This window comes from Oncorhynchus masou, chromosome 14, assembly GCF_036934945.1.
Source record: "Oncorhynchus masou masou isolate Uvic2021 chromosome 14, UVic_Omas_1.1, whole genome shotgun sequence".
NCBI classification, from domain to species: Eukaryota; Metazoa; Chordata; class Actinopteri; order Salmoniformes; family Salmonidae; genus Oncorhynchus; species Oncorhynchus masou.
Genome location: NC_088225.1, coordinates 13,283,488 through 13,309,265, shown reverse-complemented (window position 1 = coordinate 13,309,265; position 25,778 = coordinate 13,283,488). Strand labels below are relative to the sequence as shown.

The 25,778-nt window shown below is 46.7% G+C and overlaps 1 protein-coding gene across 3 annotated transcripts; it reads left to right on the top strand.

Annotated features, from left to right (window-relative positions):
• Window positions 1-334: 334 nt before the first annotated feature.
• On the top strand, window positions 335-21,868 carry LOC135554285 (protein Wiz-like). 3 transcript variants are annotated; one of them, XR_010457670.1, is made up of 18 exons: window positions 335-579; window positions 1,220-1,415; window positions 1,568-1,751; window positions 2,087-2,162; window positions 5,035-5,183; window positions 5,291-6,958; window positions 8,345-8,788; window positions 8,973-9,350; window positions 12,415-12,504; window positions 14,065-14,574; window positions 14,672-15,115; window positions 15,251-15,742; window positions 15,873-16,415; window positions 16,641-16,855; window positions 17,650-17,941; window positions 18,034-18,199; window positions 18,522-19,664; window positions 20,607-21,868. XR_010457670.1 is itself a non-coding variant. In XM_064986490.1 (17 exons), the coding sequence occupies exons 2-17, from the start codon at window positions 1,290-1,292 to the stop codon at window positions 18,895-18,897; spliced, it is 6,141 nt and encodes a 2,046-aa protein (XP_064842562.1). In that variant the 5' UTR covers window positions 335-579; window positions 1,220-1,289; the 3' UTR covers window positions 18,898-21,868. The 3 variants fall into 3 exon arrangements, 2 of the variants coding, with proteins under 2 accessions (XP_064842562.1, XP_064842561.1); XM_064986490.1 differs by having other exon boundaries at window positions 8,973-9,338; window positions 18,522-21,868; XM_064986489.1 differs by having other exon boundaries at window positions 18,522-21,868.
• Window positions 21,869-25,778: the final 3,910 nt, after the last annotated feature.

The window sequence follows — 25,778 nt, the reverse complement described above, 5'->3', positions numbered from 1 at the left end:
ACAGGCAGCTCACTAGTGTCAGCTACTGTAAAATGTAAACAATAAATGTAAAAGACAGAAACAAAGATTTACACATTTTAGTACACTATTTTTGATATTGTTCTGTTTATCATGTTGAATCATAAATACCAAAAAATACTAGTGCATAACATCAAACACACATTTTACCATTGCACTTTTCCAGTGCAATGCAATCAACTTGAATTTGACCGCAGAAGTTTCCGCTGTCCAACACTGCGATCAAGCTATCCGTGGTCAAGCTATCAGCATTATACCGTATTGTCAGTGTAGTGGCGCATTTAAATTGAAACATGGATTTGAGAGGGATAGCATGAACGCAGTTCTGAATCGACGTCACTCACGTAGCCTTAGCGTGCCTGCAGGCAAATAACATGGAGTCGAGCGTGTGGTCTGCAAGCGGGTTCATGGAAAAAATGTAGCACCGATGTGACAAAATTATAGCAACACACTTTACATGCATCCATGGACTGAGGATATCCGTAGCTTTGTTCCATATGAAGCATGGAGAACGGTGCGTAAACAACTCCTTTCCTCAGACCTCAAGCCAGGCCGTTTTCCGTGAGTACATAATAACGGGCGTTATTACATTATAAACATTTTTTCACATATTTATATAATGCTTGCTACATCCATCCACAATGCCCTTGCAGGTAGATAGCATTTTTTTCCCACCTTGATGTGTTAGCTACTTGCATTTTCGTTTATTTTTAGCTAACACGCGAGACAGGGCCTGAATAAAAGTATACTTTTGTACGTGGCCATTTGGGAAATATGTTATATTCTCACAATATCACCAGACATTGTGAAAATGGGTCAGACATTCCCAAAATTGCAGTGGGCTGAACCTGTGACGCCACTGCGCGATGCTTGTTACCATCTCTTGCGTTTACGATTTGTCGAATTCATCAAGGTCTTGGTGTGATATTGTGGCTCACTGACAATGCAGCATTTGAAGCAGAAAATCAAGTGGCCAACCCAGGCCCCCAAATTAGTGACATGATTTTCCAATTACTTTAAATTGGTTGTTTTGTGTGCATCAGAACACCTTTTATGGAGTGCTGCTTATCTCTCTGTTATGACAGTATTATGGAAGTGTACCCTGTGTGTGTGTGTGTGTGTGTGTGTGTGTGTGTGTGTGTGTGTGTGTGTGTGTGTGTGTGTGTGTGTGCGTGTGTGTTGTTTGTGTATATGAAAACAGTGGAAGAGAACACCACACAATGTAGACTGTAGTGGTCAGTAGTGGGACGCCATACTGTGCTCTGGGGACCATGGAGCTAGAGGGGGACTCTCTTTCTCCCAGGGATTCCTTCACCTCAGTGAGCAGCTATGGGCCACCACCCTCATTCTCAGCACAGGACACTGCAACACACAACCTCCTAAATCACACCTTACAGGTAAAGACAATCCTTTCATGGTCGACCACCACATTCTGCATTTGCTGAAACATAGGCTTTTACAAAAGTGAAAATCACAGACTTCAGAATCAATGTCAGTTGCATTCAGTATGCTGCCTCTTGCTGTGAGATTGCGTCAATGTCATCAACAGGTTTCAGACGAGCTCACCTTCAGTGGGAGCCCATGGTCCAGTGGTGACAATGGGGACTTTGAGAGGACCGGAGGCCCCTTATCCCAGGTGGAATCAGGGAGGAGTGCACAGAGGAGCATCAGGCCCTCAGCCTTTCCCTCCTCCCTGACCTGGGACTCTGACTCTGAGAAAGAGACACTAGACGGTAGTTACCACACTGGTTTATTACTGAGCTTTGTATGAACACAATATGAATCATTCTATTGCATTTTTAAGTGTGTCCCGTCTATGTCAGTGGTGTAGTTTATGGGCTTTCCTAAATGTGATGCTATCAGTTAAACTTGTTGCTGTCACCCACAGCTATATTTGTTGACACTTCCGGGAATGTTTCAATGTTCCTCCATCTGCTTGTAGTCAGAACTGTGTCTCTTACTAGGAATGACTACTGTCAATCTTTGCCTGTGAATTTACCTGTGGGTGGCCGACATGTGAAGTGACGTTCCTGTTGTTGTCTGTTTTGTGGTTTGCGCTGTCTGTCAGAGGAGGAGCTACAGCACTTTTCTAACCCTCATGGTCTGGCCGCTCACAGCCCAGGATCCCCCTCCTCTGGACTCAGGTGAGATGGAGGAATAGAAGGGCAGCCAGCAGGAAGATAGTTACAGTTGAAGTCGGAAGTTTACATACACCTTAGCCAAATACATTTAAACTCAGATTTTCACAATTCCTGATATTCAATCCTAGTAAAACTTCCCTGTCTTAGGTCAGTTAGGATCACCACTTTATTTTAAGAATTGGAATGTCAGAATAATAGTAGAAAGAAGGATTTATTTCAGCTTTTATGTCTTTCATCACATTCCCAGTGGGTCAGAAGTGTACATACACTCAATTAGTATTTGGTAGCATTGCCTTTAAATTGTCTAACTTGGGTCAAACGTTTTGGGTTTCGCACAATAAGTTGGGGGAATTTTGGACCATTCCTCCTGACAGAGCTGGTGTAACTGAGTCAGGTTTTTAGGCCTCCTTGCTTGCACAGTTCTGCCCACAAATTTTCTATAGGATTGAGGTCAGGGCTTTGTGATGGCCACTCCAATACCTTGACTTTGTTGTCCTTAAGCCATTCTGCCACAACTTTAGAAGTATGCTTGGGGTCATTGTCCATTTGGAAGACCCATTTGTGACCAAGCTTTAACTTCCTGACTAATGTCTTCAATATATATCCACATCATTTTATTTCCTCATGATTACATTTATTTTGTGAAGTGCACCAGTCCTTCCTGCAGCAAAGCACCCCCACAACATGATGCTGCCACGGTTGGGATGATGTTCTTCGGCTTGCAAGCCTCCCCCTTTTTCCTCCAAACATTACGATGGTCAATATGCCCAAACAGTAGAGGTCGACCGATTAATCGGAATGGCCGATTAATTAGGGCCGATTTCAAGTTTTCATAACAATCGGAAATCGGTATTTTTGGACACCGATTTTGACGATTAGTTAGTCAGTTAAGAACAAATTCTTATTTTCAATGACGACCTAGGAACGGTGGGTTAACTGCCTCGTTCAGGGGCAGAATGACAGATTTTCACCATGTCAGCTCGGGGGATCCAATCTTGCAACCTTACAGTTAACTTGTGCACTCCACAAGGAGACTGCCTGTTATCTTATAAAAACAATCAATCAATCTTGATCACTATTTAACTACACATGGTTGATGATATTACTAGATATTATCTAGCGTGTCCTGCGTTGCATATAATCTGACTGAGCATACAAGCATACAAGTATCTAACTATCTGACTGAGCGGTGGTAGGAAGAAGTAGGCGCATAAACATTCATTCAAACAGCACTTTCGTGCGTTTTGCCAGCAGCTCTTCATTGTGCGTCAAGCATTGCGCTGTTTATGACTTCAAGCCTATCAACTCTCGAGATGAGGCTAGTGTAACCGAAGTGAAATGGCTAGCTGGTTAGTGCGCGCTAATAGCGTTTCAAACGTCACTCGCTCTGAGCCTGTGGTTGTTTCCCTTGCTCTGCATGGGTAATGCTGCTTCGAGGGTGGCTTTTGTCGGTGTGTTCCTGGTTCGAGCCCAGATAGGGGCGAGGAGAGGGACGGAAGCTATACTGTTACACTGGTAATACTAAAGTGCCTATAAGAACATCCAATACTCAAAGGTATATGAAATACAAATGGTATAGAGAGAAATAGTCCTATAATTCCTATAATAACTACAACCTAAAACTTCTTACCTGGGAATATTGAAGACTCATGTTAAAAGGAACCACCAGATTTCATATGTTCTCATGTTCTGAGCAAGGAACTTAAACGTTAGCTTTCTTACATGGCACTTTACTTTCTTCTCCAACACTTTGTTTTTGCATTATTTAAACCAAATTTAACATGCTTCATTATTTATTTGAGGCTAAATTGATTTTATTGATGTATTATATTAAGCTAAAATAAGTGTTCATTCAGTATTGTTGTAATTGTCATTATTACAAAGAAAAATCTTTTAAAAATCGGCCGATTAATCGGTATCGGCTTTTTTGGTCCTCCAATAATCGGTATCGTCGCTGAAAAATCATAATCAGTCGACCTCTACCAAACAGTTCTATTTTTGTTTCATTAGAACAGAGGACATTTCTCCAAAAAGTATGATCTTTGTCCCCATGTGCAGTTGCAAATCGTAGTCTGGCTTTTTTATGGCGGTTTTGGAGCAGTGGCTTCTTCCTTGCTGAGCGGCCTTTCAGGGTATGTCGATATAGGACTCGTTTTACTGTGGATATAGATACTTTTGTACCTGTTTCCTCCAGCATCTTCACAAGGTCCTTTGCTGTTGTTCTGGGATTAATTTGCACTTTTCGCACCAAAGTACGTTCATCTCTAGGAGATTTTTTTCTGAGGTCTTGGCTGATTTCTTTTGATTTTCCCATGATGTCAAGCAGAGGCACTGAGTTTGAAGGTAGGCCTTGAAATACATCCACAGGTACACCCCCAATTGACCCAAATTATGTCAATTAGCCTATCAGAAGCTTCTAAAGCCATGACATAATTTTTGGGAATTTTCCAAGCTGTTTAAAGGCACAGTCAACTTAGTGTATGTAAACTTCTGACCCACTGGAATTGTGGTACAGTGAATTATAAGTGAAATAATCTGTAAACAATTGCTGGCAAAATTACTTGTGTCATGCACAAAATAGATGTCCTAACCGACTTTCCAAAACTATAGTTTGTTAACAAGAAATTTGTGGAGTGGTTGAAAAACAAGTTTTAATGACTCCAACCTAAGTGTATTTAATCTTCCGACTTCCACTGTATGAGTGATAGGACACGACACTACAAGGCAGACAGACAGTAAACCAGAGAGGTCAAATAAAGTGACAATCGGACACACTAACAGGTTAGGCGGACACATGGTCAGATAGACAGATAGGGACTCATTGCTCTTTCTGACCCACTCATACAACTGTCTCTTTCTGTATAATATTGTCCAGACCTGACAGTGAGGATCACCAAGCACCTGAACAATTGCAGCACGTACCCACTGAGACAAACCTACTCAGCCATGTGGAGGAGCGGGACCAAGACAAGCCTAACACACACAGAGAGAAGCCAAAAAAGGGCCAACATAGTTCAAAAGAATGTAAGCATGATAGGGAGCAAGGTTAAACACTAGATTAAACAGATAAAATAGTTTATTTTCAAAATAACTCCTTTTCTAATTTCCTTTTGTCTCTTAACCATCCACAGTGGTAGATGACAGAGTCTGGAATATATCGGAGAAAGCTGAACTGTTTCAGTCCAAAGTGACATCAAAGGAGGGGCGCAAAATTGAAGAGGAAAGAGAGGAAGAGGACCTGACAGGGAAGGACAAGGAACCTGAGCGGGATGTGTACACCTTTCCTGGGGACTCAGACACAGAGAGCCCCCCACCAGCACCCTGGGCACACTGCACCTTCATCCAGCGTCGGAAGAAGAAAAGGGCCCTGCTCAGGCCCTTCTCTGGCCAGGGCTCCTGGGAACGCACATCAACAGGAGCTGGGATGAAGGCAAGGGGTGCTTCCTCAAGAGCAAAGAGCTTGGGGCTAGTGAAGGTGAGTGGAGGGGCCTATGACTTTAAGGAGGACTTGGAAAAGGCAACAGAGGATCTGGAGAAGGTAGAAGAGGAAAAGGGTGGTGAAGAAGGAGGAGGAGAGGGAGGGCTTGGTGAAGAGATTTTCACATGTGTGGAATGTAGCATTTACTTCAAGAAGCAGGTCTACCTGCAGGATCACATGCAAGAGCACAGTCAGAGCAGGCCGGGGGCTGGCAGGAGGGAGCGCGGAGTGAAGGGCGCACGATTTCGGTGCGTGGAGTGTGGATGGAACCTGTCAAACAGGCTGGCTCTGGCGGACCACAACAGACGACACCAGGAGTCTCGTCAGAAGATCCTGGAGGAGATTGGGAAGCTGAGTGACAGTGGGAAAGGAGAGACTACGCAGGGTGAGCCGAGCAAGGTGACCAAACCTGCAAGCCCAGTCCTAGAACCATTTGTAGCTCCAGTCATGACTCCAGCTCTAGTCCCATTCACAGAGCCAGTCCCAGCTCCATTCACAGAGCCAGATCCAGCTCCATTCACAGAGCCAGATCCAGTCCCAGTTCCAGTCCGGGCCCCAGTCAAAGCTCGAGCCAAAACCCCAGTCAAAGCAAAGGTCAAAGGCCCAGCCAATCGTCGCTATCTCTGCCTCAAGTGTGACTTCAGTACACGCACCTCACAGGCATTGGCCAACCATGCCAAGACCCACAACAGAAAACCTACTGGTCTGCAGCGAGCCTCTCCACGCTTTCAGCCAAAGCTCACTCCTATGGAGCCGCCTGTGTCACCTGGATCTGCCTCTGGCCTGACCTCCATCTCTCTCACTTGTGATCAGTGTGCCTTCCAGGCCTCCAGTCAAACTGTTCTAAAGGAGCACCAACAGGTGGCTCACCCTGCGCAGACCTCCATCTGTGGGGAAGGGCCTGAAGAGATTAACCATCCAGGGTCCAGAATTGATGCCTCCTCTCCACCATGTTCTGATAAGCTTTCTAAGCCTGTCTCTCCACCAGAGGGCCAAAGCCAATCAAAGGCCAGTAAGTCTTCCTCTCGTTGGATCTCTGCTATGGAGGACAGTGACACACAGCCCCAACTATCAAACACTGCTACAGCTCCCCAGCGTAGAGAGTTAGCCTTTAAGACCATCGGGAACAAGAGGGCAAATAGGAGAGGGAAGGCGGGGACAGAACTCCTCCGGCCAAATCCCAGACTGGACAGCGGTCCACCTGAGACCGATGATGCACAAAGACAGCGCCAGAGCCCTGACCTGGCAACCGATATGAACCAAAAAGAGACTGAATCACTTGTTGGATCCAAACCGCTCACCAGGGCTCGATCCCTCCGAGGTGAGACTAAGCTGCAGAACCTATCCCCTCAAGCCTTCTCGAATACAGTTGAAAGAAGCCAATACCTTAGACTTTCTTTAGAGTCTCACCTATTAAACTGCTCTCATGCTAATTCTGAGACAAACCTTTCATCATTAATGATCTGATACACTAGAGCAGTGGTTCCCAACTCCAGTCCTCATGTACCCCCAACAGCACACTTTTTTGTTGTAGCCCCGGACAAAAAACACCTTATAAGGGCCTGATAATTAGTTGACAAGTTGGATCAGGTGTGCTTGTCTGGAGCTCCAATAAACATGTGTACTGTTGGGGGTACTTGTGGACTGGAGTTGGGAACCACTGCACTAGAGAATGGCCACACTATATGCATATCCATAAGCAAAAATATTCTACTGTCCAGAATATTTTGGACTCCTGAGGCTACTCCGAATTCCAATTCAATATTTTCTGTCTTTATTTTCAACTTGGACCTGCATAGTTGGGTAACCTGTGATATTTGTCCTTCAATATTGAAATTATATTCACCTAGAATGCATAACTTGTGCTTCATTCATGTGTACTGTTGGACAGTGCTATCAAATAATATCATAACATCACAAGCCTGCAGATCAGTCACTGGGTTGGCTGTAACTGAAAATGCTCAGCAGTCCCTGCCTGGCCCATAACAGAACCTGGGTTGCCCGTTGCTTCCCCTCCATGCCCTGTGGAGGTGCCTGCCCCGGCCATGCAGCTGAAACTCATTTTCTTAGCTAGCCTGCGGGGGGCAGCAGAGTGCCTGGGGCTGACTGAGGGCCAGCAGGCCCTGCTAAGACACACGCTGTCCCCTGTCCTCAATGAGCCCAACCGCTTTGACCCCCAAACTCTCCTCTCTTACCTTGTTCGTTGGGAGGGAGGCAAGGCAATGGGTGAGTGACAGGCTGAGTTGTGAAGTAGCCACCTGGCATGCAGTGATGCATGGCTCCCCTCACCAAATACAATTTAGTCAGCCTTATCTTCCTTGCGCTCTCCCCAAATCAATATAAAGGCTCAGTTGCTAGGTGAGTAGATGTCTGTTTCTAATTTCACCCCATTGCATCTTATCACTGTGTTCTTCATGTTGCGTCTGTTTGAATGGCCTCTGTAGTGTTTGTTCCATCGCTGTCCTGAAGGGTCTCTGTATATGATGCCTATTCTTGATGTGCCACTATAGCACATAGTAAATTGACGTGATATAAAGTTATCTCATCTGCTGTTGAAGATTGTTTGAGCCAGTTACTGACACAGCAAAAACCCAGCGGCACATTGGCTCTCCAGCACTGGGATTGAACACTTCTCTATTATAATACTGTGTAATAAATGTCTGTCTCAGCTCAGCCTCATACTATATCCCTTTCCTTCCTGTGCTAGATGACTCCTCTCTAAAACAACAGAGCCTCACAGCCTCAAGCTCTACAGAAGGGAAGCCCGTGAAGGAAGAGGAAGAGGACGGGGAGACAAAGGTTGCTTTTGAAAAGAAGAGAAACAAGGTTTTTGCTGCTGGAAATGACGATGATGATGACAACGATGATCATGATGAAGAAGAGGAAGAGGAGAATATCCGGCGTTTCTTAGAGGAGGGCATATCAGATGAGGATTATGAGGAGATTGATGAGGAAACAGGGACCCTGAAGAGCGTGGAGAGGAAATGCCCCTACTGCCCTGATCGCTTCCACAATGGCATCGGGCTGGCCAATCATGTGAGGGGCCACCTCAACCGAGTGGGCGTCAGCTACAACGTGCGCCACTTCATATCCCCCGAGGAGGTCAATGCCATTGAGAAGAAGTTCTCCTACCAGAAGAAGAAGAAAAAGGGTATCTGGAATCTTTGTTATTACATTGTTAGGACCTTGTCTGGTGTATGATGCAGTATATTTGTGAGAAACTATAATGTAACAAAGTAACAAAGGAACAAGTATCAGTCAGGGTAGAGGATGTGTACAACTTCCAAGTCAGTCTGTAAACTGCTGACGTTTTATGTGCCCTTCTCTCTCTCCAGTTGCCAACTTTGACCCGGATACGTTCAGTGTGATGCGCTGTGAGTTCTGCAGTGCTGGCTTTGACACCCGGGCTGGCCTGTCCAGCCACGCCAGGGCGCACCTACGGGACTTTGGGATTACTAACTGGGAGGTGACTGTCTCGCCCATCCATATCCTCCGGCAGCTCTTCTCCAGCCGCCCAGACCTGGTCCTCCCCACAGCCCCTCCACGCAGCCCAGCCTCAGACGAGGAGGAGGACGAAGACCTGGAGACGGAGGAGGAAGAACCAGGGGGAGGGGAGGGGAGTGAAGAGGCAACAGGTGCAACAGTCTCCAACCTACTGCCATCGTCGCCTTCTCAGCCTTGGGAGAAAGACCACAGCGTTGGTGAGCCTGAAGGTGTGTGTGTACTTGGTGTGTGTACTGTAGGATGCCTTTTTGAGCTGCCGTGGTGGTGTATGAATACAACACACTGTGGTCTGACTGTGTTATAGGTTGTTGGTAGATTACATGATGGTTGATCAGCGTGAATAAGACTTCCAAAGAAATGTCTCTGTGCTGAATATGGTAACTCCATGGTAACGACAGTGGCAATGCAATGCACAAGGAATATTGAATGATGAAAACGATTCTGTGCAATAGTTTTGCAACTATTTTGTATTATGGAACTACTCTCCTGATGTGGGACTTTGCCTGTTGGTGTTGTAATAACAGTCCCTAGTTGTGAGACTTGTGTGATGTAGCAGATTTCTTGTCTATGATGAACTGCAGTATTTGGGACAAAGTGTTACTGTAAATTGAGCATATTAGAGGGAGATGTGGTGCTCAGCGCGTTTGTCCCAGCCTCTGCTCGATTGGTCACGCCTTAGTTTAGCGGTGCATGTGCATGGGGGCAAAATGGCTGCTTCCACCTCCCTGCAGACACAAACAATAGCGGAAAAACTGTCTGGCTTTCGCTGCTGGGAGTCCGATGCACCGCAGCTACTGACCGGTGAGTACCACGCACCGTAACGCCGGTGCCCTTTAAACATTAATCAGCTTCATTGTTGCACGTCGCGTCGTAGCCCGTATTGTTTGCTGTACGTCAAAATTGTCTCAAGACACATTATCCGTAAAAAAAATCAAATAATATTAGACCATTTAAAATTACTGTCGCGCGCTAAATGTGAGATACACAAAGTCAAGGCATTGGCTACAAATGTGTCATTCTTGTCATTGTTCGAGTTGCTTGTATCACTGTAGCTACGCGCGCAGGAATGTGTTTTGCAACATTTGATGGGGACTGTCATTTTCTGTGTGATATATTTTGTGCGTCTCGGATGACGTTCACTATTTCCAATACTGCAGGATTTCTAAAATTACCTACAGTTCCCAAATCCTCGCCATTTTACTTTCCTTTGATTTCTTGAATGTGGTCGCTCTTGGTGTCATTCTTTATGAATGCATTGCTTCATGCTTATAATACAGGAATAACGGACTACAAATCTGTAATCGTATCAAAACTTATTTAGATCTTAAAAATACATTTAAGTGTCACTTTGTTAAGTGTCAGGTTACTTGATGTTACTGTAGGCCTATTACTGCTATATAATGAAAACTGAAGTCCGGATTTTGTAACTTTGTTACTTTGAATAGTTTTATCAAATCAGGGTATCATTTTGCTGCAGTGATCACATTTTTGATGCTGCAAATAAAGCAAAAAAAATCAAAGGTGTCATTTGCTCTGCGAGCACAATGAGACGAGATCAACTGACAAGCGCAGAGCCGCCCACCGGACAAAAAGCATTGTCTACTCACGTCGCTTATGATTTACCGTTTTGTCGCAGAAAATGGTAGTTTTGTCCCAGAAATACACAATCGCAATGAAAGGCATGTGTCTGTTACGAAATGTACAACAACAGGAACACGAAGAGTGTTTTGCCATTATCACAGGTCTACACACTTGAAGAAGTGATTTATTTGACAGACTATGTCTGAAGCCCAATAATTGATGAGCGCTGCAAATTGCAGTTATTTTAATGAATATCGTATTATTATCATTATTAGCTGCTCCATTGTAAAGGTTTTATGTATTTTTTGTTATTCATAAAGAAACATAACACATTGTATTATTTTAAAACTATTTAATTTGCCTATGCATACACTATATATACAAAGTATGTGGACACCCCTTCAAGTTAGTGGATTCGGTTATTACAGCCACACCCATGTCAGACAGGTGTATAAAACCGAGCCCACACCCATGCAATCCCCCTACAAACATTGGCATTAGAATGGCCTTACTGAAGAGCGCAGTGACTTGGCACCGTCGTAGGATGCCACCTTTCCAACATGTCAGTTCGTCAAATTTCTGCCCTGCTGGAGCTGCCCCGGTCAACTGTAAGTGCTGTTATTGTGAAGTGGAAACGTCTAGGAGCAACAACGGCTCAGCCACAAAGTGGTCGGCCACACAAGCTCACAGAATGGGGACACCAAATGCTGAAGCGCGTAGCACGTAGAAAATGTCTGTCCTTGGTTGCAACACTCACTACTAAGTTCCAAACTGCCTCTGGAAGCAATGTCAGCACAAGAACTGTTCTCTGGGAGTTTCATGAAATGGGTTTCCATGGCCGAGTAGCCGCACACAAGCCTAAGATCACCATGCAAAATGCCAATCGTTGGCTGGAGTTTTGTAAAGCTCGCCTCCATTGGACTCTGGAGGAGTGGAAACGCGTTCTCTGGAGTAATGAATCACGCTTCACCATCTGGCAGTACGACGAACGAATCTGGGCTTGGCGGATGCCAGGATAACGCTACCTGCCCCAGTGCATAGTGCCAATTGTAAAGTTTGGTGGAGGAGGAATAATGGTCTGGGGCAGTTTTTCATGGTTCAGGCTAGACCCCTTAGTTCCAGTGAAGGGAAATCTTAACGTTACAGCATAAAATGACATTCTAGACAATTCTGTGCTTCCAACTTTGTGGCAACAGTTTGGGTAAGGCCCTTTCCTGTTTCAGCATGACAATGCTCCTGTTCACAAAACGAGGTCCATACAGAAATGGTTTGTCGAGATCGGTGTGGAAGAACTTGACTGGCCTGCACAGAGCCCTGACCTCAACTCCATTGAGCACCTTTGGGATGAATTGAAACGCAGACTGCGAGCCAGGCCTAATCGCCCAACAATTAGTCCCCGCAGCAATGTTCCAACATCTAGTGGAAAGCCTTCCCAGAAGAGTGGAGGCTGTTATATCAGCAAAGGGGCGACCGACTCCATATTAATGCCCATGATTTTGGAATGAGATGTTTGACGAGCAGGTGTCCACATACTTTTCGTCATGTTGTGTATTTTCATGTGTTACAAGTCACCAAAATGAGTACTTATGTAATTTTCCTGGTGACATTAGGCTCCATGTTTAATTCACATCCTCACAGGTTAATGACTCTTTAATGAATGAATCATTCATTTGGTTGTGTATTGTGTTTCAGGCGGGGAGGAGGAAGAGCAGATGCCAGCACTGGACAGCTTGACCTCCAGCCCAGGGAGCCCCTCCCCGAGTGATGAAGCTGACATCAAGGGTGAGACTGAACAACATGGGGCAAGATGAGATGAGACATAAAGCTCCCCTGGGATCTGAAGGCCTTGTTATGTGTCAGACAGATGTGGCTGAGGTCACCATAGCCCCTAGCTGAGAATGTTCAACTCCACGATATGTACATCAGAGTCAGTCAGTTTTACATGGCAGGAGAGTCAAAATTCCAGCCAGATTAACCTAATGTTTTTTGGCAAACTCCAAGGTCTTCTGATAATGCTAGTCCTGTGCATAATGACATCCCTGTGTTTTTCGAGACATTACAAGAGCTTGACAGGCGCTGAGCACAGTTTTAGCAAGGAAACAAGAACTGATTTGATGAATTGATGCTTAAGCAAAGTGCTACGCGTATATTTTATATGAATGGCTTAAATTGATCAAGTTTCACAGTGAATATTTTGAGTTGAACATCGCCAAATGCGTCAGTTTAATTAAATGTGCAATAAAAAAACATTGTGCCTATGCTTATTTAATTCAACCGTGGCTGTTGATGTAAGCAATAGGTTGCAAACAGAGCATCCCTGATTCCCCACTGAGCTAAACTTTTTGGGAATTGGCAAGTTCACTTTCTCATCCATAGACGATTCTCAAGTGCAAGAGCACTGTTCAACAGCTCACATCAGCAGGATGGGAGGCCTTTTCATTAGGACAGTCTACCGTCGATCCCTAAAATAATGATTATGATCACACTTCCGCAATTTAAACATTATGGGGACACCTTTACATTTGGCCGCCAAGCATGAGTTATCAGTGTAACCTTTATTGTCTAGACATGATGTTGACATATCTTCACGTTTAGAATAAAACCCTCCAGGCTTCCATCATAAGAGTCAATTGAATGAAAACAAATGAAGAATTAAAGGCTGCAAGTTGTTAAAACGTATACCGCGCGAATTGTCCTCTGGAATATTTAAAATGCTGGTGTATTAATTAATTACCAGCGTCTCTGCTGATACTAGTCCCGTCTTAATAGGGCTATAATGTGACCTTTGTCAAATTGTGCTGCATCATTCACTGTTTTCCAATGGAGTATGAAGTTAGCGACTTCAAACATGCACTGCCACTCGATACTTAAAATTCTTTAATTTTTTAAACATTTACTTTGTACCTGTGCTTGTCCAGATTGTTATACAGCTGTCCGAGGGAGTTGTATCCATAGTTTTTGATGACAATTGCATTCTATGCATCTCCTGCCAAAACAAAAACAATCGTCCTTCAACGATGGGGCTGTTCCTTCTTCATTTGCAAACAACGGTGTAGGTCATGTAAAATGCTGTTTCTATCAAAAACTACGGATTGCAGCAAACTCATTGCCACTCAACTCCATTGTATCATGGAGTTGAGAATTCTCAGCTACACAGCCTCCTGCTCTTTTTGTCACCGTCCGTTAATTGAAGTGCTATAAATGATGTAATAATACATACAACAGTGCTGAACTATGACTAAAATAAAATGTGCAAAGGGACATTTTTCCCTATTCTGTGTATTTTGCTGTGTGCTGGTCAGCTGCATCTCTTCCCTCTCACTGTCGTCCTCTCTATTGTAGTGTCCAACCTGTTAAAGTGTGAGGTGTGCAGTGCCCCCTTCGAGACGAGGCGGGGCCTATCTAGTCACGCCCGTTCCCACCTGCGCCAGCTGGGCATCGGCATGTCGGAGAGCAGCGGGGCACCCATCGACCTCCTCTACCAGATCACCAAGGAGCGTGGTCTGGATGGGCACTTCCCCCCTCCCCTCCCCCGCCCCCCCGTCGCCAAGAAGCCCCTTCCCGTCCTGCCAACCCCACGGAAAGAGGAGAGATATCAAGACACAGACATGGACGAGAAACCCATCCCTCTCTCCATTCCCTCCCCTGTGGCCTCCCCTCCTCCCTCCTCCCTCATCAGGGCCTGCTCCCCTTCTCCTGTGGTGAGGAAGGCCCCCATCTCTTCTCTGCTGCCTGTGTCATCCCCCCTACGCTGTCTGGACCATAAGCCTGGAGGGGTGAAGAGCACCACCTCTAACCTCTCTGCCAAACCCTTCTGGGCTCCACAGGAGACTGATGCCCCACTCAACCTCAGTAAGTGTGTCATTCATCCCCAACTGATTAATGCACAAGTTGTAAAGGTGTCTGAAGTAAAACATTTCCTCATACCCCATTTTCCTCGTCTATGCAGCATTGGAGGTGGACCCCAACAAGGACATAGTGTGCCAGCTGTGTGGCGCCTGGTTCGAGACGCGGAAGGGCCTGTCCAGCCATGCCCGAGCCCACCTGCGTCACTTTGGGGTGGAGTACTCGGAGTCCAAAGGTTCCCCCATAGACCTCCTCAACCAGCTCATTCACACTGATGACTTCAAGCACAGAGCCAGCGCCCTGCAGCCTGAGGGGCCCCAAGGGCTCAGGGGCCTCACAGCCAGCCTCTCCTCCCCCAAACGCTCCCTCCTCACCACCTCCTCCACACCTCTCCTCTACAAGGTCACTACGATGGGGGGCGGATCTGGGTCCAAAGCTACCTCTTCCTCAGCTTCCTCAATGTTTGGCCCGCCCTCCAAACGTCCCAAGTCCTCCAAATTACAGGTCTTCCGTTTGAGTGGCGGGGAACTCACGCCCATCCCCCACAGTGAGTGTCTGTCATATGATGGAAACTAAACTCATTCTCCATTCAATACAATACAGCATCAGTGACTTGTTGTACAGTTTCGTGAGGTGCTTATTTTAAGTTGATCTTCATCTCTACTCTCCATCTCTCCTGCAGGTGAACCAGTGAAGGAGATTGGTTGTGAGTTCTGTGGGGAGTACTTTGAGAACCGTAAAGGTCTCTCCAGTCACGCGCGTTCCCACCTGCGCCAGATGGGCATCACAGAGTGGACAGTCAACGGTTCCCCCATAGACACCCTGCGAGAGCTGATCACACGTCGAGGTCTACCATGCGCCCTGCCCCTTAAGCCCCTAAAATCCCCCCCCCCATCTCCCGGACCCCCTCGCTCCCCCTTGTCCTCCCCTGCCTCGCCCAGCCTCCTGAGTCGCCTCCCTTTTGCCTTCGCCCACCCACCCAGCCACCAGTCCACAGTGCGTAAGATGGGCTCAGCTCCACCGGCCTCCCCTAGCCTGATAGTCAAGCTGAAGCCTGAGCCTATGCAGCTGGAAGTCACCATGCCAAGAGCGGTGGGGGGAGCAGCGGAATACTCCTCTGAGCCACTGAATTGCAGCTGGAGCAGCTCCGACAATATGCTCCCTCTTAACTTGGGTGAGTCCAAGTTGAAAGACCATCTTGTAATTATTAAGGTAATATCCATACTGAAGTGATGCCTTGTTTTTATTCTCTACTGTCTCTTTTTGCATCTCTCTGTCTCCCCCTCCCTTTGTTCCTCCCACAGTCACAACCCATGAAGTAGAGCCCACTCGGGACATCCGCTGTGAGTTCTGTGGGGAGTACTTTGAGAACCGTAAAGGTCTCTCCAGCCACGCCCGTTCCCACCTGCGCCAGATGGGCATCACAGAGTGGACAGTCAACGGCTCCCCCATAGACACCCTGAGAGAACTCATGCACAAGAATGGGGGCACCTCGTCCCCAGCCCCGGGGCTGAAGAAGGAGACCAGCCAGGGGTCCAGCCCCACCTGGGAAGGCCTGGTGGGGGGCCTGGGTTACCAGTCGCCCAAGTTCTCGCGCAAATCCCCCCTCAACCTGCTGCACTCTGGCTCCCGGCTTCATAAGCACGGCCTGGGGGCGGTGGGCCTCTCCTCCACCCCTCCCGCCGGGAAGTTTTTTGCCGTGTCCCTGCTGGGTAAAAGACCCATGTCGGAGGAGGGCCGTCCAGTTGAGAGGTCACCATCCCACCCCCAGTCCTTTTCGCCCCTGCCACATGACCTCTCCATCAAAGGGAAGTCCTCTCCAGACAAGAATGCCGGAGGGCACCTGGGTAAGCCATGACCTTACTAAAGATCCTCAGAAAAGTTGCAGTCATCCTTTAACTTGCTGACTGTCTTTTAGTACAGACTCATTGCATTTAGCAGAGAATGACACATATGTTCTGTTATATACATTTCATTTTATGAAACATTAATCAAATGTCTCTAACTTAAGCCTAGCTCTGACTGACAACACCCCTCCTTTGCCTTCTCTCACCCCCTGACCCCCTTCCCAGATGCCAGCTGTGAGCTGTGTGGGTTCTACTTTGAGAACCGCAAGGCGCTGGCTAGCCACGCGCGGGCCCACCTGCGTCAGTTTGGCGTGACAGAGTGGTGTGTGAACGGTTCGCCCATCGAGACGCTGAGTGCCTGGATGCGCAGCCGGCCCCACAGGGTGGTGGAGATGCACCGCAGCTACATGCAGGGCTCCAACCGCTCCACCTCCAAGAAGGTCAGGGAGGAATTGATTTATTTAGTAGTTTATCTAATGGTGATAGATGATAGTAAAAGGACTATGCTACTCACAATACTTGCAGTGACATTTATCTCGAAAGTTCCATTTTTCCAATGTCCATGCGAAGGCAGCAATTATTTCTATTGACTTAGAGTGAACCGTGTGACATCGTGCACACAATGCACAATCAAGCTGCAATATTGCAAAGTCGTTTTTTATTAGTGCCGACCTCGTCCATTTAAGTTGTGGGTTTCGGACCACTATGAGGTCTGTCGCCACACTGTTAGGGCTGTTTAGACCATTGACATGACAACCCATATCATTAAAGGTCAGGTGAATTGTTTACCATAATGCTCTCTCAAACTAACAACACCTGCCAGGAGATGGGCTTTTAAAGGTCAAAAGATGGAATTGGCCTCAGCCACCACCAGACATTTTGTGATTTAAATGCCTCACTCAGATCTGCTATCATGTAGCTCCAACACAAAGATTTTCATATCAGCATATTTCCTCTGTGGGGGACACAACAGGTTTAGGTATTGACTTAATAGTTGCTATGGTAACCAGAGCACCGGGTGACATAGTTCCTTCATATTCGGATGAATTATGTTCTAGAAAATAGACTTGTCCGTCCCTCCTGAATTAGCATAGTGTATTTGTGTCACCATTACTCCCTCTGTGATGAGTTGACACACAAAGACTAGAAGATTACTCTGTCATGTCCTTCTATTAGAGTACATTGAGACAGCTATTTTAATGAGAAGCACTCATCCCTCTCTTTTATGTTGCAGAAAAGCAGCTCGTCTCTCTCCCCATCGTCCGACTCTGACCTCCTCCCCCCCATGCCCTCCCAGAAGCATTCCTCCTCCTCCCAGTGGGCGGCTCTGGGGCTGGCCCAGGCCAGACGGGTAGGCCGGGAGCTCACCCTGGCATCACCCCGGGCAGCAGAGGGTGATGCAGGTCTCACTCCCCCCTCCAGACCCAGCCACAGCAGTCACAGTCCCAGCCCCGCCCGACTTTCCAACACCCTTCCTCCCCACACACAGGTGGCCCGCAGCGAGCTCAACGTGCGCCTGCCCAGAGGTGAGTGTGACACACAAACACACACAACTATTCGCCATACACACATACCTGTCCATCTCATGCTCAGCCTGGTGTTCTCTCCTCATGTCCAGGATTTGAGCGGCGACCTCTTAAACACCCCTCCCACTCAGAGGGAGGAGAGAGGGACAGTGGCACCCCCAAGCCCCCTCGCACCGGCACCATTCCTGCCCTGGTGCCCAAACCCCCTTCCACCCCCCTGGTCAAAGTGGTGGGAAAGATCTACTCCCTCAGGTGCCGGTGAGTTTCTCTGGGGAACTGTAGTACTGAACTCATCGGTTAATCTCAAAGTATGCCATATTCCCAATATAGTGCACTCCTTTATAGCCCTGGTCAGAAGTTATGCTCTATTTTGGGAATAGGGAGGCACTTGAGATTTGGAAGTTGTGTGAATGAGTGCTTTTTGTCTTTCGGCCCAGGGGCCATAAAAACGTTCATGATAATTATAATCTGTTGATTTATTAAAGCAACATTTTTTTAAATGATCCATGTACCGTTCCTGTCTACCTCCTGTGGCTGTATGATGTGTGAGTACAGTGTGCTCTCTGCCTCTCTCCTCCAGGTTCTGTGAGGTGGAGTTCCAGGGTCCTCTCTCTGTGCAGGAGGACTGGATCCGCCACCTCCAACAGCACATCCTCAACCTCAACTACAACAAGCCTGCTCCCTCTACCACGGATCCCCCAACCCAAGACCACAACCCAACCCCAACCTCAACCTCAGTCCCAGCCACTACCTCCAGCTTCACCACAACTCCTGCCCCCACCTCAACCTCACCCTCCATCCACACCCACACCACAGCTCCTACTGTTCCCCCTCCTTGCAGCCCCTCTCCTCCCCCAATGACTGAGTCTGCTCCGATTGTCACTGCCACTCCAATGGCAACAGCCTCAGCAGAGTCCACCCTCACCCCGATCCTGATCCCCACCCTGTCCTTGTAACCCCCAGGTCCATAACAATCCACACATTCTTCTGCCACTTCTTCTCCAACCATCTTTTTCTGCCACATCTTTGCCATGCCTTTTTTCCATCCACTTGTCGGCCTCAACACTGGGGACCTGTTGTTGAAGTGTTTAAAGGGAAGCTTTCCCCCAACGAGCTCTCTCAACCCCCAGCCTCTCCTAGGAAGCTCTGTAGATGGTTACAAAGCCCCATTTCCATGGGAACCCAAGCTCTCCTGACCAGAGTGGGTGATTGCAACTGTCCAGGGCTTCGGGGTCTGCTGTTTCTTCTTTGTTTGGACTTGTTTGAGCTGAATGTTCAGTTTGTAACGTGGACAGTTACACTTCCTGCCGCTCAGTGGTCAACCGAGAGGTTAACTTAAACCATATTGAACTTTGACCTATCTCCCTGCTCTAAACAGTGCTTTACAAAGACCTGATACGCTCCGCCCATTTATATTTGAAGCACTTAAGAGGAGCACACTCATGGCTCCTGCTTTACTTCCCTCAACAACATTTTAAAAGGAGTTTAAATAACGTTTTTGTATTCATGCTTAGTCTATGGTACAGACTTAAAAAGCCCATTTACACGTTATTTTGATAAGACAATTTTAACGTAGACAATGTCACCTAGCACTTAACTAAATGCCCCATTGATTAGGGCAGTGATGATGAGGAAAAGATCCCTTTCAGAGAAAAGGAAGGACCCTGTAGAGGAAGCAGCACCTTGAAGGGACGTCCCATTCACCTTAGTGTTAGGCTGACAGGTGCAGTCACACAGTAACTTCATGTTTTCTGAATGTAGTTAAAGGGATAGTTCAACCAAATTACATATTGGTTTCCTGACCCTGTAAGCAGTCTATGGACAAGGTATCACAGCAATCCATGCTGTGGTTTAGTTTCATTGGCACCCTTTCCAAATTTTGTGGCACAAATCCAATTTAAGTATTGGCTATATGATATTAGCATTTTTCTAACATGTCCAAATCATTCGGAAAATGTCTAAAAGCACAACAAAGTCACTTATATATAATTGCTGATATCGGTCCCATGGGATTTGTGCCACAAATGCTAAAACGCATTTGAAAACAGTGCCAGGGAAACTAAACCAGGATTGCTGTCATACCTTATCTATAGACTGTTTACAGGGTAAGGAAACCAATGTGGCATTTGGGTGAACTATCCCTTTTAATGCACTTATTATTTGAGATGACTGTGCCATATTAAATTAGGCTGGTCATTATGTTATTCCATAGTTTGATGTCCCCAACACTGTTTAGCTAACTTGCATTTAAGCTCTTGATGAAACTCATTTATTCTTTAGATGAAAGGGTCCATAGAAGTATTGAAGGTCACTATTTCAAGTTTCAATGCGGACACACATACAAATGTTGCCATTTCTTTCTTGCCTTGTCAATGAAACCCAAAACCTTGGTTGTTATTTATTATACATTTGAATGTGGTGAACTCGGTTGTTTTTAGGCTCAATTAGAACATTGGAATGTTTGAAATGAGGTCAGTGACACTTTTATCTAAGTGCATAAGCTATGTGTGTTTGTTTGTTTGTGTGTGTGTATTTTTGCACAAGAGGTGCATGTGTATGTCTTTCAATGACTTTTAAATGCTAGACAGAGGTCAACAGTAGCTAACACACAGGACCTCTCCGTAGCTAAAATCTAGCTAATCATGGTATCTGGTCTATTTTTCAGTCTGATCAGGACTTGACTGCATCTGCCATTCTCCTAAGGATGTGCCAAAGAGTGTGTTTACTCCCTGGTCTCGCCTCTGTAAGCTGTTTACATGGGACCTGTTCGTAGGGAGGAGCTCTGCACAGCTACGGAGCAACCAAGGCTCCTCATTGGACGAGGGACATGTATCGGTGTACATCTGGATCCAGTGACTCCCAGTATGTGAACCACAGAGTTGACTGACTGTTGCAGTGACATACATAAGCGGCCTTGGCTTCACGGAACTGTTACACTACTGCATTATTGCACCCAGTACACGGACGCCCACAGAGGTTGCTATCTGTCAGAGCTCTGTGAAGTATTGGTGCCCTTAAATCCAGACGCGTTACGTATGGCCTCTGGTGGAACAGCTTCTAAACTGGGGCAACGCTGTCGCTCCAGCGTGTCTTCACATTGCTTCAGGTAAGTGTTTATATTTCCTGCAAAGTAAAGCAATAACTGAAGAGTCCTTACAGAAATGAACTTTTCAAGTTTGTTCCAGCATTGAACTATGTTGAAAACATGACTGTTTGACCCGAACAATCCCCCATACCTTTTATGGAATATAGATACGTATATATAACTACATGTACTTATGAAACTGTCGATGCTATTAGAGCTATTAACAGTTCTATTAACAGCTAGTTACAAAACAAATGGATCTTGATTCCTTTTATCGTGATTTAGTTTCAACCTTCTGTCTTTTTATTGCTCTGTGCATTTGTGTATTTGCAGTCCAGGAGGTGAAACCTTGATGAGTATTTTTTATTTTCTTTGTTAGCTAGTTTCTCCAAGCTGAACATTGGTGCTCATGAGAATGGGATGGTGGGGAAGGGGAGTGACTGAAGACAGGAGAAAATGAGTGATTGTTGTGTCCTAAGATCAGAGGACTCTAAATACTTCAGTCTTTAAAGGGGACCACTTTTGCACGTTCAGATTTTCCTCCACCAGTGAGTGTTCACATCGTGATAGGGTTAGCCTCTGGCAGGTTTGTGACTGTGTTACCGTGTAAGATGAGTTTCCGCTGGTGTTACAACTAAGTCCCCTTTAAGATTGCCTGTGTGTACCCCTCAGCTGGTATGACTGGCTGCAGAGGGTTGGTGTGTGTGTGAATGAGTGTGTGGAGAGCTAAGACCATGATCTGATGATGATAATAAAAATATTGAAGAATTGTACTGTACACAAAGGGTTGAGGTTCATGTGAATCAGCTCCTGAACAAACATTAAATGTGATTTCAAACTCAGCCACTTTTGAATTGAGTCTTCTTAAATGCTTGATCATGTTAATTTAATGTCTGCCCTACAAAAATGCTTTCAAGGGAATGAATGTTGGATAACACTTTACTAACATGTATTTGGCCAGCAGGAGGTGCTAGAGGACAGGTTTTGTACTCCATAGTCATCCTGGAGAGGCTCTCTATGTTGAATATCAAGAAGTTGCTTTTACAATACAAGATCAACAGCACAGAACAGAAAAAACATCCAATACAGAAACAATTATAAAATAGGTCAAGAAAGAAAATGTTAGGTATGATTTGTGACACATTTATCAGGCTTGACTACCCCAATTTATTATGCTGAGATTCTGCACAACTGTCATAATCAATCGGGGGGTGGGGGGGGAATTATGTGGAATTAAGTATTTAAAAGACAACAAAACATTAGTGAACTAATTCTTGCTTCCTGAAACCCAGGGAGCCACTTCCTAGATCAATTCCTATTCACCTACATTGTGACCCAATGTCTTCAAGTCAATGAGCTAATGTAGCTAGCTAATCAATGAGGTGAATAATGAGTTACAATAGAATGACTGTACAATTGTTGAAAGCACTTAAATTGGCTTTGACTGCAAATCCATCTTAATTGGACACATTAAAAGTAGAAACCAAATACCAGCAGTATCACGGCTCAGGCTAAGACCCAGATGCAGACACAGGAGGTGGATAGTACAGTCGTGGCCAAACGTTTTGAGAATGACACATTAATTTCCACAAAGTTTGCTGCTTCAGTGTCTTTAGATATTTTTGTCAGATGTTACTATGGCATACTGAAGTATAATTACAAGCATTTCATAAATGTCAAAGGCTTATATTGACAATTACATGAAGTCAATATTTGCAGTGTTGACCTTTCTTTTTCAAGACCTCTGAAATCCGCCCTGGTATGCTGTCAATTAACTTCTGGGCCACATCCTGACTGATGGCAGCCCATTCTTGCATAATCAGTGCTTGTGGTTTGTCAGAATTTGTGGGGGTTTGTTTGCACCCGTTTCTTGAGGATTGACCACAAGTTCTCAATGGGATTATGGTCTGGGGAGTTTCCTGGCCATGGACCCACAATATTGATGTTTTGTTCCCTGAGCCACTTCGTTATCACTTTTGCCTAATGGCAAGTTGCTCCATCATGCTGGAAAAGGCATTGTTCGTCACCAAACTACCTGGATGGTTGGGAGAAGTTGCTCTCGGAGGATGTGTTGGTACCATTCTTTATTCATGGCTGTGTTCTTAGGCAAAATTGTGAGTGAACCCACTCCCTTGGCTGAGAAGAAACCCGACACATGAATGGTCTCTGGATGCTTTACTGTTTGCATGACATAGGACTGATGGTAGCGCTCACCTTGTCTTTTCCAGACAAGCCTTTTTCCGGATGCCCCAAACAATTGGAAAAGGGATTGACGAGGAGGAGTAGTAGGAAGGATCGGAGGACCAATGCGCAGTGTGGTAAGTGTCCATATTGTTTTAATAAGAATAATGAACACTGAACAAAACAATAAACGACAACGTGAAATAACAAAACCGAAACAGTTCCGTGTGGAACAAACACTGACGCGGAAAATAATCACCCACAACTCAAGTGAAACCAGGCTACCTAAGTATGGTTCTCAATCAGGGACAAAGATTGACAGCTGCCTCTGATTGAGAACCATACCAGGCCAAACACAGAAATCCCAAATTATAGAAAAAGGAACATAGACTGCCCACCCCAACTCACGCCCTGACCATACTAAAACAAAGACAAAACAAAGGAACTAAGGTCAGAACATGACACTGCCTAGAGTTCAGGTGCTTGGTGGTGCTGAGATATTCCAGGTTCTTATAGTCAGTCCACACTAAGAATGGCTGTTCTGCCCCCTCCAACCAGTGCCTCCACTCCTCCAACGCCATCTTGACTACAAGGAGTTCTCAATTTCCCACATCATAGTTCCTCTGAGCAAGGGTAAGACGATGGAAGAGAAAAGTGCAGGGGTGCAGCTTTTGGTCCTCCAAAAGGTTTTGAAGTAACTCATTGTGTCTTCCAATGGTGGCTCCTTGGGAGGAGACAGCGTTGCGGAGCTGGTCCGAATCTGTTGGGTCGGTCATGGCCAGTTCATACTATCACGGCTCAGGGTAAGACCCAGATGCAGACACAGGAGGCAGATAGTACGAATGTCAGAGTTTATTATAGTACAAGAGGCAGGCAAAAGGTAAGTCAAGGCAGGCAAAGAGTCGTAATCCAAATCATTGTCAGGCAGGTACAGGACGTCAAGCAGGATCAGGACAGGCAGAAAGGTCAGAACTGGGAAGACTAGGAAAAACAAAGACTAGAGCACAGGAAACACGGGAACATGCTGGTAGGACTTTACGGGACAAGACAAACTGGCAACAGACAAAAATAAATGCCGGTATAAATACACAGGGGATAATGGGGGAAGATGGGAGATGGAGACAAGCACAAAGACAGGTGAGACAGATCAGGGTGTGACAAGCAGACACTCGACTCCCTCAAGTGTAACGGTTTTCTTCCGTTGAAGGAGAGGAGAACCAAAATGATACCAAACAACAAACCCAACATGGAAACACAAAACAAGAACCCCACTCCACCATAGTCTTTGTCCACTTTAGTGTCTTCCTAGGAATGGCGACCCTCGCCACCAACCTTGGACTGGCAACCCTACTAAAGGGCCCAACTGGATTAAACAAACTGCTCCGGACTGAGGGGCAGCTCCGGACTGAGGGGTAGCTCAGGACTGAGGGGTAGCTCAGTACCGAGGGGTAGCTCAGGACCGAGGGGTAGCTCAGGACCGAGGGGTAGCTCAGGACCGAGGGGTAGCTCAGGACTGAGGGGTAGTTCAGGACCGAGGGGTAGCTCAGGCTGGTTGACGGCTCTGGCAGCTTCTGGCTGACTGACGGCTCTGGCAACTCCTGGCTGACTGACGGCTCTGGCAGATCCTGGCTGAATGGCGGCTCTGGCAGATCCTGGCTGAATGGCGGCTCTGGCGGATCCTTGCAGACTGGCGACTCTGGCGGATCCTGGCAGACTGGCGGCTCTGGTGGCTCCTTGCAGACTGGCGGCTCTGGCGGCTCCTTGCAGACTGCCGGCTCTGGCGGCTCCTTGCAGACTGGTGGCTCTGGCGGCTCCTTGCAGACTGGCGGCTCTGGACAGTCAGGAGACTCTAGCAGCTCTGGACAGTCGGGAGACTCTAGCAGCTCTGGACAGGCGGGAGCACCTGTATACAAAGGACGGAGAGACAGCCTGGTGCGGGGGGCTGCCACCGGAGGGCTGGTGCATGGAGGTGGCACTGGATGGACTGGACCGTGAAGGCGTACTGGAGATCTTGAGAGCAGGGCTGGCACCATCCGCCATGGCTGGATCTTCACCCTAGCCCGGCAGATGTGGGGAGCTGGGATGTAGCGCACCAGGCTAAGCACGCGTACTGGGGACACCGTGCATTCCACCGCATAACACCTGCCACGGTTAGCACGGCTAGGAGCACTGTAGCGCTGAGCTGGCACAGGACGTGCAGGGCTAGGGAGGTGCACAGGAGGCCTGGTGCGCGAGGCTGGTACAGTCTTAACCAGACGGCTAGAACGCACCTCAGGACGAGTGCCGTGCATACTGCTCCAAACCGACAGCTCTCTCTCTTCACTCTCCTCCAATTTTATCAACAACTCCTTAAATGTCTCATAATCTCCCCTCCATTCACTCTCCTCCAATTTGTCCAATATCTCCTCCCCACTCTCAGACGCACACCTCAACTTCGCCAACTGCTCTGATTCCATCCTTGGCTCCTCACGGTAAACAGGGGGAGTTGGCTCAGGTCTGACTCCTGACTCTGCCACACTCTCCCTGTGCCACCCCCAATACATTTTTGGCTGTCTCTCGGGCTTCCATCCG